At 55.6% G+C, this 14,873-nt stretch overlaps 1 protein-coding gene across 1 annotated transcript; it reads left to right on the top strand.

The window, feature by feature from the left end:
* Positions 1–397: 397 nt before the first annotated feature.
* Positions 398–9,064, top strand: LOC140419824 (immunoglobulin lambda-1 light chain-like). Its single transcript, XM_072503850.1, has 4 exons — positions 398–484; positions 826–1,150; positions 1,441–1,475; positions 7,945–9,064. Exons 1-4 carry the CDS (start codon positions 439–441, stop codon positions 8,274–8,276), a joined length of 738 nt encoding a protein of 245 aa, XP_072359951.1. The 5' UTR covers positions 398–438; the 3' UTR covers positions 8,277–9,064.
* The last annotated feature ends 5,809 nt before the right edge of the window (positions 9,065–14,873 follow it).

Here is a 14,873-nt window from a genome sequence, read left to right as displayed (position 1 = left end):
TGGGTTTGGCCCGTTGCTTGACACGTACTCCATCTGCCTCCTTATTGCCCACGTACCTAACCTTTCTTTGCAGCCTCTTTGTGTCCTCCCCACAGCTTACTTTTCCACCGCTCCGTGTCCTCCCCACATCTTAGTCAATCCTGGTATTTATTCCGGCCGGCGGGAATATCAACCTCAGTGCGCGCGAGGCTTTCAGAAGGCTCTTGGGGAAAAGGTTCCACATGAAAGGCTTTTGGCTGGACTCAAATTTGCCGCGGTTGGGGCGGGCGAGGTCAGGAGTTGAGACCGGGGGGGGGGGGGGATTGGACAGTGCATACTGAAATTTGCATACAGGATGCCGAATGCAAATAGAGAGAGAGCGAGGGGGTCTGGGGCGACTTTAAAAACCCGGGTGGCAGGCAGGGCAGTGACAGAGCAGAGATTGAAGGACCTCACACCATGGAACCTGCTCGCCTCCTGTTCGTGTTGATCGTGCAGTTCGCCAGTAAGTGGGATGTTGTTTCCCGCACCGGATCCCTCCCTCGGCCCAGGACTCCTGTTTCACCTACTACCGCTGTTTAATTCTAATAGATTTTCAATTAATTTCAGGGACAGGGAGGGCGTTGCGGGCTGGGCGTGGGGTCCACAGCGAGTCGCTCTCCATCATTGAGACTGTTTCCCTTTTAATTTATTTAAAGGGGGCCGGTTGTGTGTGGGGTCCACAGCGAGTCGCTCTCCATCATTGAGACTGTTTCCCTTTTAATTTATTTAAAGCGGGTGTGTGTGTGTGTGGGGTCCGGATCGAGTCGCTCTCCTTCACTGACAGCTGTCTAATTATTTTTCCAGGCGGCTGGGCCGATCCTCGCGTCACTCAAGACCCACTCACGGGACCGGTCGCCTTGGGAGAGACGGTTAAACTGAAATGCAACCTCCATGGTGCCAGTGCCGGCACCTACGAAATAAACTGGGTACGTCAGGCACCGGGCAAGACGCCCCAGGGCGTTTTGGTTCATGCTACTGACAGAAAGATCTACCGAGCCCCGGGGATCACGGACCGATTCACGCCCTCGGCCCAGGACTCCAGTCTCACCTACTACCTGACCGTCGGTAATGTGGAGGCCGCAGACGGGGCTGTCTATTACTGTATGATTTGGATAAGCAACATAGGATACACAGTGATACACGCCATGACAAAAACCTCCTCCGAGACCTCAAGGCCCCCAGGGACCCTCCTTCTGAGGTACTTGCGGCCTCATACCTCCTGGACCCTTGGGACACTCTGAAAACCGCACTGACCGCCCAGGGGGTCCGGATAATCTTCGAGGGAAATTAACGGAAGAACAACATGACGCCGGGGGGCTTTGACATCGAGGCCCACATCCTGTGAGTGAATATGTCAAGCGAGAAAGGGGCCTGAGGTTTTTGTACAGGTCTTCCCCTCACGCAGGCCCACTGTGGATATGTCACCGGCAATGGAACCCCGTTGGATGTTAAAAGTGAGTAGCTCGTCTTTTGAAACCTTGATTCTTCAGTCAGGTACCTCCCCTCTTCCATCCTCCCGCTCCCCTCTCCCCCGGTGAGCAAATGGGTAAACTCTTCCTTGCCGTTGCTCAGCTTTGAGGGGATGGTTTCGTCGCGGAACGTGTCGACTGACCAAACCCCCTCCCCCATACCCCTACTTCAGGCCTGCTCTGGGCCTGGTGTGGTTTGGAATGTGGGATGGGGCCAGGGGGTGGCCGCGGGGATGTTGGGAGGTGACTGAGTCACTTTCTGTTGTGGGGGGGGGGGGGTTGGGGGGTTGCGTGGGTCAGGTGCCGTATTCCGGCGAGGAACTGGATGCGCGTCCCCACAGTGCCAGATTCCCACATCTCTTTGTGCAAAGTAGCGCTCTCCGACGTCGCCCCTGAACGGCCCCTGGTTCTCCGTCTAATCTTCATTCCCCCCCCACCACCCCACTTTGTTTTAGAGTTCCTACCCCCCAGCCCACCCCAACCGGAGGAAAACGTGTCTCCCTCCCTCCCTCCCTCCCTCTGGCCCATCGAATCTCGGTAACTATTTAAACGATTGACCCGGATTATGTGCGGCACTGGTGGTTAGTGGTGAGCACTGTTGCTTCGCAGCGCCAGGGTCCCAGGTTCGATTCCCGGCTTGGGTAACTGACTGTGCGGAGTCGGCACGCTCTCCCCGTGTCTGCGTGGGTTTCCTCCGGGTGCTCCGGTTTCCTCCCACAAGTCCCGAAAGACGTGCTGTTGGGTGAATTGGACATTCTGAATTCTCCCTCTGTGACCCGGACAAGCTCCGGAACGTGGCGACTGGGGGCTTCTCACAGTAACTTCATTGCAGCGTTAATGTCAGCCTACTTGTGACAATAAAGAGTATTATTATTATTAAAAGCACCTCACGATCAGGGCAACCCTCAGCCTCTTAAACTCCGGGGACACAAAGCTGTACTCCTCTCCCGGTTTACTCTCCCAGCCCCCAACCCGCTCTAACTCTGGGATGAACCAATTCGTTCTCAAGCCCAATTTCCTGACGTGCGAGTTAAAGCGATCCCCTATTACTCTGACCGGGGGGAGACCCTCACGTCCTGCTCTCTCTGTGGGGATTTCCCCCTCGCTCTCACTCGAGATCCCAACCCATCGCCGCCCGGTCCCTCCGATCAGCAAGATTGCACTCTCTTTCCCTCTCTCCCTCTATCACCGCTGGAGACCCCGATCTGACTCCTCCTGCTCCGGGTCGGGTTTTCTCTCACTCTTCCCCCACCGCAAAGTCGGCGATTGGCATCTCACAGAACCACAGAACGGTCACGGGGCAGAATGAGGCCGTTCGGCCCATCCCGTCTGCACCGTCCCTCCAAACGAGCTTCATGACTTAGTGCCGTACCCCTGACATTTCCTCCATAAACCGGAACAGTTTCCCCCCCGTCCACCCTGTCCAGGCCCCCCCCCCTCATGATTTGGAACATCTCTGTCAAATCCCCTCTCGGCCTCCTTCTCTCCAAGGAGAACAGTCCCAACCTCTCCAAACTATCCCCATAACTGAAGTTTCCCATCCCCGGAACCATCCTTGTAAACCTCTTCTGCGCTCTCTCTCTCCAATGTGTTCACATCCTTCCTCTTGTGTGGCCCCCAGAACTGTGCACAATATTCGAGCCGAGGTCTGACTGGTGTCTGGTATCAGTTCAATATAACGAGGTAAAAGAGAATCTTCTGACAGTGCGGCACTCCCTCAGTACTGACCCTCTGACAGTGCGGCACTCCCTCAGTACTGACCGTCTGACAGTGCAGCACTCCCTCAGTACTGACTCTCTGACAGTGCGGCACTCCCTCAGTACTGACCCTCTGACAGTGCGGTGCTCCCTCAGTACTGACCCTCTGACAGTGCGGCACTCCCTCAGTACTGACCCTCTGACAGTGCAGCACTCCCTCAGTACTGACCCTCTGACAGTGCGGTGCTCCCTCAGTACTGACCCTCTGAAAGTGCGGCACACCCTCAGTACTGACCCTCTGACAGTGCGGCACTCCCTCAGTACTGACTCTCTGATAGTGCAGCACTCCCTCAGTACTGACCCTCTGACAGAGCGGCACTCCCTCAGTACTGACCCTCTGACAGAGCGGCACTCCCTCAGTACTGACCCTCTGATAGTGCAGCGCTCCCTCAGTACTCACCCTCTGACAGGGCAACACTCCCTCAGTACTGAGCCGCTAACAGTGCAGCACTCCCTCAGTACTGACCCTCTGACAGTGCGGCACAGCCTCAGTACTGACCCTCTGAAAGTGAGCACTCCCTCAGTACTGACCCTCTGACAGTGCAGCAATCCCTCAGTACTGACCCTCTGACAGTGCAGCACTCCCTCAGCACTGATGCTCTGACAGTGTAACACTCCCTCAGTACTAACCCGCTGACAGTGCGGCACTCGCACAGTACTGACCCTCTGACAGTGCGGCACTCCCTCAGTACTGACCCTCTGACAGTGCGGCACTCCCTCAGTACTGACTCTCTGACAGTGCGGCACTCCCTCAGTACTGTCCCTCTGACAGTGCAGCACTCCCACAGTACTGACCCTCTGACAGTGCGGCACTCCCTCAGTACTGACCCTCTGACAGTGCGGCACTCCCTCAGTACTGACTCTCTGACAGTGCGGCACTCCCTCAGTACTGTCCCTCTGACAGTGCAGCACTCCCACAGTACTGACCCTCTGTCAGTGCGGCACCCCCTCAGTACTGAGCCTCTGACAGTGCAGCATTCCCTCAGTACTGAGCCTCTGACAGTGCGGCACTCCCTCAGTACTGATCCTCTGAGAGTGCGGCACTCCCTTAGTACTGACTCTCTGACAGTGCGGCATTCCCTCAGTACTGACCCTCCGACAGTGCAGCACTCCCTCAGTGCTGACCCTCTGACAGTGCGGCTCTCCCTCAGTACTGACCCTCTGACAATGCGGCTCTCCCTCAGTACTGACCCGCCCACAGTGCAGCACTCCCTCAGCGCTGACCCTCTGACAGTGCAGCACTCCCTCAGTACTGACCCTCTGACAGTGCGGCACTCCCTCAGTACTGATCCTCTGACAGTGCAGCACTCCCTCAGTACTGACCCTCTGACAGTGCAGCACTCCCTCAGTACTGACCCTCTGACAGTGCGGCTCTCCCTCAGTACTGACCCTCTGACTGTACAGCACTCCCTCAGTACTGCCCCTCTGACAGTGCAGCACTCCCTCAGTACTGACCCTCTGACAGTGCAGCACTCCCTCAGTACTGACCCTCTGACAATGCAGCATTCCCTCAGTACTGACCCTCTGACAGTGCAGCACTCTCTCAGTACTGACCCTCTGACAGTGCAGCACTCCCTCAGTACTGACCCTCTGACAGTGCGGCTCTCCCTCAGCACTGACCCTCTGACAGTGCAGCACTCCCTCAGTACTGACCCTCCGACAGTGCGGCGCTCCCTCAGTACTGACCCTCTGACAGTACGGCTCTCCCTCAGCACTGACCCTCTGACAGTGCGGCTCTCCCTCAGTACTGATCCTCTGTCAGTGCAGCACTCCCTCAGTACTGACCCTCTGACAGTGCAGCACTCCCTCAGTACTGACCCTCTGACAATGCGGCTCTCCCTCAGTACCGACCCTCTGACAGTGCGGCACTCCCTCAGTTCTGACCCTCTGACAGTGCAGCACTCCCTCAGCACTGACCCTCTGACAATGCGGCTCTCCCTCAGTACTGATCCTCTGTCAGTGCAGCACTCCCTCAGTACTGACCCTCTGACAGTGCGGCACTCCCTCAGCACTGACCCTCTGACAGTGCAGCACTCCCTCAGTACTGACCCTCTGACAGTGCGGCACTCCCTCAGTACTGACCCTCTGACAGTGCGGCACTCCCTCAGTACTGACCCTCTGACAGTGCGGCACTCCCTCAGTACTGACCCTCTGACAATGCGGCTCTCCCTCAGTACCGACCCTCTGACAGTGCAGCACTCCCTCAGTACTGACCCTCTGACAGTGCGGTGCTGCCTCAGTACTGACCCTCTGACAGTGCGGCACTCCCTCAGTACTGACCCTCTGACAATGCGGCAATCCCTCAGTACTGACCCTCTGACAGTGCAGCACTCCCTCAGTACTGCCCCTCTGACAGTGCGGCTCTCCCTCAGTACCGACCCTCTGACAGTGCGGCACTCCCTCAGTACTGACCCTCTGACAGTGCAGCACTCCCTCAGTACCGACCCTCTGACAATGCGGCTCTCCCTCAGTACCGACCCTCTGTCAGTGCAACACTCCCTCAGTACCGACCCTCTGACAGTGCAGCACTCCCTCAGTACTGACCCTCTGACAGTACAGCACTCTCAGTACTGACCCTCTGACAGTGCAGCGCTCCTCAGTACTGACCCTCTGACAGTGCAGCACTCCCTCAGTACCGACCCTCTGACAATGCGGCTCTCCCTCAGTACTGACCCTCTGACAGTGCGGCGCTCCTCAGTACTGACCCTCTGACAGTACAGCACTCCCTCAATACTGACCCTCTGACAGTGCAGCACTCCTTCAGTACTGACCCTCTGACAGTGCAGCACTCCCTCAGTACTGACCCTCTGACAGTACAGCACTCCCTCAATACTGACCCTCTGACAGTGCAGCACTCCCTCAGTACTGACCCTCTGACAGTGCAGCACTCCCTCAGTACTGACCCTCTGACAGTGCAGCACTCCCTCAGTACTGACCCTCTGACAGTGCGGCACTCCCACAGTACTGCCCCTCTGACAGTGCATCACTATCTCAGTACTGACCCTCTGACAGTCCGGCACTCCCTCAGTACTGACCCTCTGACAGTGCAGCACTATCTCAGTACTGACCCTCTGACAGTGCGGCACTCCCTCAGTACTGACCCTCTGACAATGCAGCACTCCCTCTGCGCTGACCCTCTGACAGTGTAGCACTCCCTCAGTACTGACCCTCTGACATGGCAGCGCTCCCTCAGTACTGACCCTCTGACAGTGTAGCACTCCCTCAGTACTGACACTCTGACAGTGCGGCACTCCCTCAGTACTGACCCTCTGACAGTGCAGCACTCCCTCAGTACTGACCCTCTGACAGTGCGGCACTCCCTCAGTTCTGACCCTCCGACAGTGCAGCACTCCCTCAGTACTGTCCCTCTGACAGTGCAGAACTCCCTCAGTACTGACCCTCTGACACTGCGGCACTCCCTCAGTACTGACCCTCCGACAGTGCAGCACTCCCTCAGTATTGACCCTCCGACAGTGCAGCACTCCCTCAGTTTCTGACCCTCTGACAGTGCGGCACTCCCTCAGTACTGACCCTCTGACAGTGCAGCACTCCCTCAGTACTGACCCTCCGACAGTGCAGCACTCCCTCAGTTTCTGACCCTCTGACAGTGCAGCACTCCCTCAGTACTGACCCTCTGGCAATGCGGCACTCCCTCAGTTCTGACCCTCCGACAGTGCAGCACTCCCTCAGTACTGACCCTCTGACAGTGCAGCACTCGCTCAGTACTGATCCTCCGACAGTGCAGCGCTCCCTCAGTACTGACCCTCTGACAGTGCAGCACTCCCTCAGTACTGACCCTCTGACAGTGCAGCACTCGCTCAGTACTGACCCTCTGACAATGCGGCACTCCCTCAGTACTGATCCTCCGACAGTGCAGCGCTCCCTCAGTACTGACCCTCTGACAGTGCAGAACTCCCTCAGTACTGACCCTCTGACAGTGCGGCACTCCCTCAGTAGTGACCCTCTGACAGTGCGGCACTCCCTCAGTTCTGACCCTCTGACAGTGCAGAACTCCCTCAGTACTGACCCTCTGACAGTGCAGAACTCCCTCAGTACTGACCCTCTGACAGTGCGGCACTCCCTCAGTTCTGACCCTCTGACAGTGCAGCACGCCCTCAGTACTGACCCTCTGACAGTGCGGCACTCCCTCAGTACTGACCCTCTGACAGTGCGGCACTCCCTCAGTACTGACCCTCTGACAGTGCGGCACTCCCTCAGTACTGACCCTCTGACAGTGCGGCACTCCCTCAGTACTGACTCTCTGACAGTGCAGAACTCCCTCAGTACTGACCCTCTGACAGTGCGGCACTCCCTCAGTACTGACCCTCTGACAGTGCGGCACTCCCTCAGTACTGACCCTCTGACAGTGCGGCACTCCCTCAGTACTGACTCTCTGACAGTGCAGAACTCCCTCAGTACTGACCCTCTGACAGTACAGCACTCCCTCAATGCTGACCCTCTGAAAGTAATGAAGAAATTCACTGTGTAAATTTGTGACTCGGGGTTGGTTAGGATGGGGAGGGGTGCGATATAGTGAATGTTCCTTTGGACCGCGCCTTTCGCAACGGGCTACAAATGCTCCAGGGAGGGAAATTTAAGAAATCTAACTGAGATGGGGTTGGCGTGGTTTGTGGTTGTCGCGGTTAACCTGCTGCTCAATTGATCTCTAACTGTCCCCCTTTCCCCCCCTCTAACAGGTAGTGCGGCTCTCCCGCCATCGGTCACCGTCTTCCCCCCCTCGGCGGAGGAACTGTCCCAGTCCAGCACGGCCACCCTCAGCTGCCTGGTGAGCGGCTTCAAGCCGGGGTTCGTGAACGTGGAGTGGAGCTCCAACGGCGCGGAGGTCAGTGCGGGAGCGACCTGGAGCCCGGTCACCCTGGAGGCCGAAGGCACCCACCGCCTGGCCAGCTACCTGCGGCTGCCCGCCAGCGACTGGCAGGCGGGCCGGCGTTACGCCTGCCGGGTCCGGCACCAGGCGCAGGCCCAGCCCATCGAGAGGACCCTGAGCAGCACGACCTGCGACGCTTGACCTCCCCAACGTCTCTCTCTCTCTCTCTCTTTGGGTGAAGGGAGGTCACACCCCCTCCCCCTCTCCTCCTCCCCCCTCCCCCCACGCTTTGAGGAACGCCTCCTGGAACATTCCCCGATCGACGCTGAGAATCCCGGCTGGACCTGAGAAGGGAGGTGGCGGGGTTTGGCTGATTTGGGCAGCTGCTGGTTTTGACCTCTGACCCTTGGTGGTCAAGTCGACCTTCGGATCTCGAGGGGCTCCAGCCCCTCGTTTGAGCGGCGTCTCCTCGTAATGTAACCCTCGAGAATCCGGGGGCACCTTGCCCACTGGATCCGCGTTGTCTCCCTCCCGAGGGTCAGTCTCTCCCTTCCGAAGGCGCAGTCCCCTCACAGGTGCAGAGGATTCTTCGAGTGCCAGAGATTGAAGGCCACTTGTGTCTCCCCCCCCCCCCTCACTGCCTCCCCCCCCACCACCGCCAGCCTGCGACGCTCTTGACAGACCGCGACTCATCTTCCCCGTTCGTCTGGGCTGCCTTCCCGAGGTGATGGTCCGAAATCTTGAGGAGACCAGGCCACGGCGACGAGACCCTCTGCCTCTAATGTGGGCGGCCCCCAAACGCGACTGTTCCACCCCCCCCCCCACCCCACTAATCACATCTTCAGGAGCTAACGATTTACTTCTCCACTGTAGGCGCTGTTGTTGCGTCGGCCAGCATTCTCGGAGTCTAATTTCCTCGGGTGCGTGTCCTGTAATCTGCCTTTGCTCGTGTCTTTTGTATGTTTTGTGAATAAAGAACTCGACTCCCAGCCTGTGACTCGACCAGACTTTCCTGCTGTAACAGGGGTGGAACCGTCCGGAGCACCGCGTCCAATTTGGGTTGGGGTGGGGAGCGGGGGCACGGATATAAGCCGCGGACAACTTCATTTGATTCAGCGACCCCATCATTGTCCTCCCCACTGTGTTGGGAGATCGCTTTCAAATGCAGCCCTTTGGAATTAAACTCTGGCAATGTGACTGTTCACATTGGTACTGAGCGTTGGGGCAGTGTCCAGCCCAGTATTTAATGCCCATCACCAATTGCCCCTCAAGAAAGCAGTGACGGCTTTAAGCCAGATTCTTGCATCGGAGGCCGTTCAGAGAAGGTTCACGGAGACGATTCCCGGGATGAAGGGGGTTTGTCCGATGAGGAAAGGTTGAACCGGTTGGGGCCGGTACCCATTGGAGATTAGAAAGAACCAGAGGAGATCTTATTGAAACTGAGGGCAGGGGGGGGGGGGGGGGGGGGGGGGGAGGTTCACAGGGGGGATATACCCCACACCCCTCACTGTAACACTCTCTGATATACCCCACAACCCTCACTGTAACACTCGCTGATATACCCCACACCCCTCACTGTAACACTCTCTGATATACCCCACACCCCTCACTGGAACACTCTGATATACCCCACACCCCCTCACTGTAACACTCTCTGATATACGCCACACCCCTCACTGCAACACTCTCTGATATACCCCACACCCCTCACTGTAACACTCTCTGATATACCCCACACCCCTCACTGTAAAACTCTCTAATATACCCCACACCCCTCACTGGAACACTCTGATATACCCCACGCCCCTCACTGTAACACTCTCTGATATACCCCACAACCCTCACTGTAACACTCGCTGATATATCCCACACCCCTCACTGTAACACTCTCTGATATACCCCACAACCCTCACTGTAACACTCGCTGATATACCCCACACCCCTCACTGTAACACTCTCTGATATACCCCACACCCCTCACTGGAACACTCTGATATGCCCCACACCCCTCACTGTAACACTCGCTGATATACCCGACAACCCTCACTGTAACACTCTCTGATATACCCCACACCCCTCACTGGAACACTCTGATATGCCCCACACCCCTCACTGTAACACTCTCTGATATACCCCACAACCCTCACTGTAACACTCGCTGATATACCCCACACCCCTCACTGTAACACTCTCTGATATACCCCACACCCCTCACTGGAACACTCTGATATACCCCACACCCCACACTGTAACACTCTGATATACGCCACACCCCTCACTGTAACACTCTCTGATATACCCCACACCCCTCACTGTAACACTCTCTGATATACGCCACACCCCTCACTGCAACACTCTCTGATATACCCCACACCCCTCACTGTAACACTCTCTGATATACCCCACACCCCTCACTGTAAAACTCTCTAATATACCCCACACCCCTCACTGGAACACTCTGATATACCCCACGCCCCTCACTGTAACACTCTAATATATCCCACACCCCTCACTGTAACACTCTCTGATATACCCCACACCCCACACTGTAACACTCTGATATACCCCACACCCCTCACTGTAACACTCTCTGATATACCCCACACCCCTCACTGTAACACCCTCTGATATACCCCACACCCCTCACTGTAACACCCTCTGATATACTCCACATCCCTCACTGTAACACACTGATATACCCCACACCCCTCACTGTAACACTCTCTGATATACCCCACAACCCTCACTGTAACACTCGCTGATATACCCCACACCCCTCACTGTAACACTCTCTGATATACCCCACACCCCTCACTGGAACACTCTGATATACCCCACACCCCTCACTGTAACACTATCTGATATACCCTACACCCCTCACTGTAACACTCTCTGATATACCCCACACCCCTCACTGTAACACTCTCTGATATACCCCACACACCTCACTGTAACACTCGCTGATATACCCGACACCCCTCACTGGAACACTTTGATATACCCCACACCCCTCACTGTAACACTCTGATATACCCCACACCCGTCACTGTAACACTCTCTGATATACCCCACACCCCTCACTGTAACACTCTCTGATATACCCCACACCCCAGACTGTAAAACTCTCTAATATACCCCAAACCCCTCACTGTAACACTCTCTGATATACCCCACACCCCTCACTGTAACACGCTCTGATATACCCCACACCCCTCACTGTAACACTCTCTGATATACCCCACACCCCTCACTGCAACACTCTCTGATATACCCCACACCCCTCACTGTAACACCCTCTGATATACCCCACACCCCTCACTGTAACACCCTCTGATATACTCCACATCCATCACTGTAACACTATGATATACACCACAGCCCTCACTGTAACACTCTCTGATATACCCCACACCCCTCACTGTAACACTCTCTGATATACTCCACACCCCTCACTGCAATACTCTCTGATATACCCCACACCCCTCACTGTTACACTCTCTGATATACCCCAAGCCTCTCATGTAACCCACTCTGATATACTCCACACCCCTCACAGTAACACTCTCTGATATACCCCACACCCCTCACTGTAACACTCTGATATACCCCACACCCCTCACTGTAACACTCTGATATACCCCACACCCCTCACTGTAACACACTGATATACCCTACACCCCTCACTGTAACACTCTCTGATATACCCCACACCCCACACTGTAACACTCTCTGATATACCCCACACCCCTCACTGTAACCCTCTCTGATATACCCCACACCCCTCACTGTAACACACTGATATACCCCACACCCCTCACTGTAACACACTGATATACCCCACACCCCTCACTGTAACACTCTGATATACCCCACACCCCTCGCTGTAACACACTGATATACCCCACACCCCTCACTGTAACACTCTGATATACCCCACACCCCTCACTGTAACACTCTGATATACCCCACACCCCTCGCTGTAACACACTGATATACCCCACACCCCTCACTGTAACACTCTGATATACCCCACACCCCTCGCTGTAACACACTGATATACCCCACACCCCTCACTGTAACACTCTCTGATATACCCCACACCCCTCACTGTAACACTCTCTGATATACCCCACACCCCTCACTGTAACACTCTCTGATATACCCCACACCCCTCACTGTAACACACTGATATACCCCACACTCCTCACTGTAACACATTCTGATATACCTCACACCCCTCACTGTAACACTCTCTGATCTACCCCACACCCCTCGCTGTAACACTCTCTGATATACCCCACACCCCTCACTGTAACACTCTCTGATATACCCCACACCCCTCACTGTAACACTCTCTGATATACTCCACACCGCTCACTGTAACACTCTGATATACCCCACACCCCTCACTGTAACACTCTCTGATATACCCCACACCCCTCACTGTAACACTCTCTGACATACCCCACACCCCTCACTGTAACACTCTCTGATATACCCCACACCCCTCACTGTAACACTCTCTGATATACCCCACACCCCTCACTGTAACACTCTGATATACCCCACACCCCTCGCTGTAACACTCTCTGATATACCCCACAGCCCTCACTGTAACACTCTCTGATATACCCCACACCCCTCACTGTAACACTCTGGTATACCCCACACCCCTCACTGTAACACTCTGATATACCCCACACCCCTCACTGTAACACTCTGATATACCCCACACCCCTCACTGTGTGTTATCCCCAAACTTCTCGGCGCCGGCCGTTCAGCACCTTTAACCTTGTTCCAACATTCAGAAAGTTCATCTCAAGCATTTGTGATTTTGTGTTGATCTATCAAATCCCCTTTTAGTCATCTGGAGGAACTAGTTCAGATTCCCCACTCGATCCACCTCACCACAGTCCTCTCTCTCTGCTTGTTTCTCTTAATCTCACCCCCCCCCCCCCCCCCGTCTCCCAGCCCCCACCTCCCCTCTGCTCTGCCCCGACCCCTCCTGCCTCTACCCTTGACCCCCCCCGACCTTCTGAAAGTCAAGCCAGCCTCAGTTGATTTGTAAGGGCTAGGTTGATCGCTCTTGGCAGCAACTGAAAGGCTCCTTTGTTTCATCAGCTCTGTCACAACGTTCTCTCCCTCTCTCACATTCCCGCTCTCTCTCTCCCTCGCACTCCCGGAGATTCATTGTTTACTCGGGTCACCGCGTTCTCGTGTTGCGTTGCCGTCCGTCGCTGGGAATGTTCTGGAACGCGGGCTGTTCAACACTCCTATCACGTCGCCCTCGCACCCCTCCCCGCCCCTCCCTGCGCAGCAACGTCCCCCCCCCCCCCCCCCACCCCTCCCCCAACTCGCCCACCCCAATCGCCACAAGAACCTTTGCCCTTTTTGGTTTCTGCCTCCCCACAGCCCGCCAACCCAAACAACAGCAGCCCCCACAAATGTGGAGACGGAGCGTGAGGGTGAAAGAGGGCAAGAGACGGAGAGAGACAGACATAGGGAGAGAGAGATATCGGGGAGCTATAATCTCCTCAATCATATAGAATCATAGAATTTCCAGTGCAGAAGGAGGCCATTCGGCCCATCGAGTCTGCACCGGCTCTCGGAAAGAGCACCCAACCCAAGCAGACACCTCCACCCTATCCCCATAACCCAGTAATCCCACCCGACACTAAGGGCAATTTTGGACACCCAGGGCAATTTATCATGGCCAATCTACCTAACCTGCACATCTTTGGACTGTGGGAGGAAACCGGAGCACCCGGAGGAAACCCACGCAGACACGGGGAGGATGTGCAGACTCCGCACAGACAGTGACCCAAGCCGGGAATCGAACCTGGGACCCTGGAGCTGTGAACCAATGTGAATCAATGAACCATCCAACATTTGTCTCAGTGACTGAGCACGGTCCCCATAAAACCCATTTCCAAATGGGTTTCTGTGTGTGTGACTTTCCTCTTAAAACGGGGTCCTCATTGAGAGATTCTCTCTTTGAAAGGGGTCCCATATGGAGCCGCAGCCTCTTTCTTTGATTTAGAGGACCCAATTATTATTAATTTTCCCAATTAAGGGGCAATTTATCGTGGCCAATCCACCTACCCTGCACATCTTTGGGTTGTGGGGGTGAAACCCACGCAAACACGGGGAGAATGTGCAAACTCCACATGGACAGTGTCCCAGAGCCGGGATCGAACCTGGGATCTCGGCGCCGTGAGGCAGCAGTGCTAACCACTGTGCCACCGTGCTGCCCTGTCACCGCCTCTTTCAGTGCGATCTCAGGTAGAGAGATCCACCTTTCAAAAGGGATCACTGACGGAGAGACTCCCTCTTTAAAAGGGGTCCCTGACGGAGAGACTCCCTCTTTAAAAGGGGTCCCTAACAGAGAGACTCCCTCTTTAAAAGGGGTCCCTGACGGAGAGACTCCCTCTTTAAAAGGGGTCCCTGACGGAGAGACCCCCTCTTTAAAAGGGGTCACTGACGGAGAGACTCCCTCTTTAAAAGGGGTCCCTAACGGAGAGACTCCCTCTTTAAAAGGGGTCCCTGACGGAGAGACTCCCTCTTTAAAAAGGGTCCCTGACGGAGAGACTCCCTCTTTAAAAGGGGTCCCTGACGGAGAGACTCCATCTTTAAAAGGGGCCCCTGACGGAGAGACTCCCTCTTTAAAAGGGGTCCCTGACGGAGAGACCCCCTCTTTAAAAGGGGTCCCTGACGGAGAGACTCTCTCTTTAAAAGGGGTCCCTGACGGAGAGACTCCATCTTTAAAAGGGGCCCCTGACGGAGAGACTCCCTCTTTAA

This window comes from Scyliorhinus torazame, chromosome 5, assembly GCF_047496885.1.
Source record: "Scyliorhinus torazame isolate Kashiwa2021f chromosome 5, sScyTor2.1, whole genome shotgun sequence".
NCBI lineage: Eukaryota > Metazoa > Chordata > Chondrichthyes > Carcharhiniformes > Scyliorhinidae > Scyliorhinus > Scyliorhinus torazame.
The sequence above is the reverse complement of the archived record's forward strand: the minus strand, read 5'-3'. Positions and strand labels throughout refer to the sequence as shown.

What these genes read in the sequence shown, in the direction of transcription:
- LOC140419824 (XM_072503850.1), top strand. Translation starts at nt 439, where the DNA reads ATGGAACCTGCTCGCCTCCTGTTCGTGTTGATCGTGCAGTTCGCCA. An exon ending in GTTGATCGTGCAGTTCGCCA is followed by an intron (nt 485 to 825) that starts GTAAGTGGGATG and finishes TTATTTTTCCAG; the next exon opens with GCGGCTGGGCCGATCCTCGC. An exon ending in AACCCCGTTGGATGTTAAAA is followed by an intron (nt 1,476 to 7,944) that starts GTGAGTAGCTCG and finishes CCCCTCTAACAG; the next exon opens with GTAGTGCGGCTCTCCCGCCA.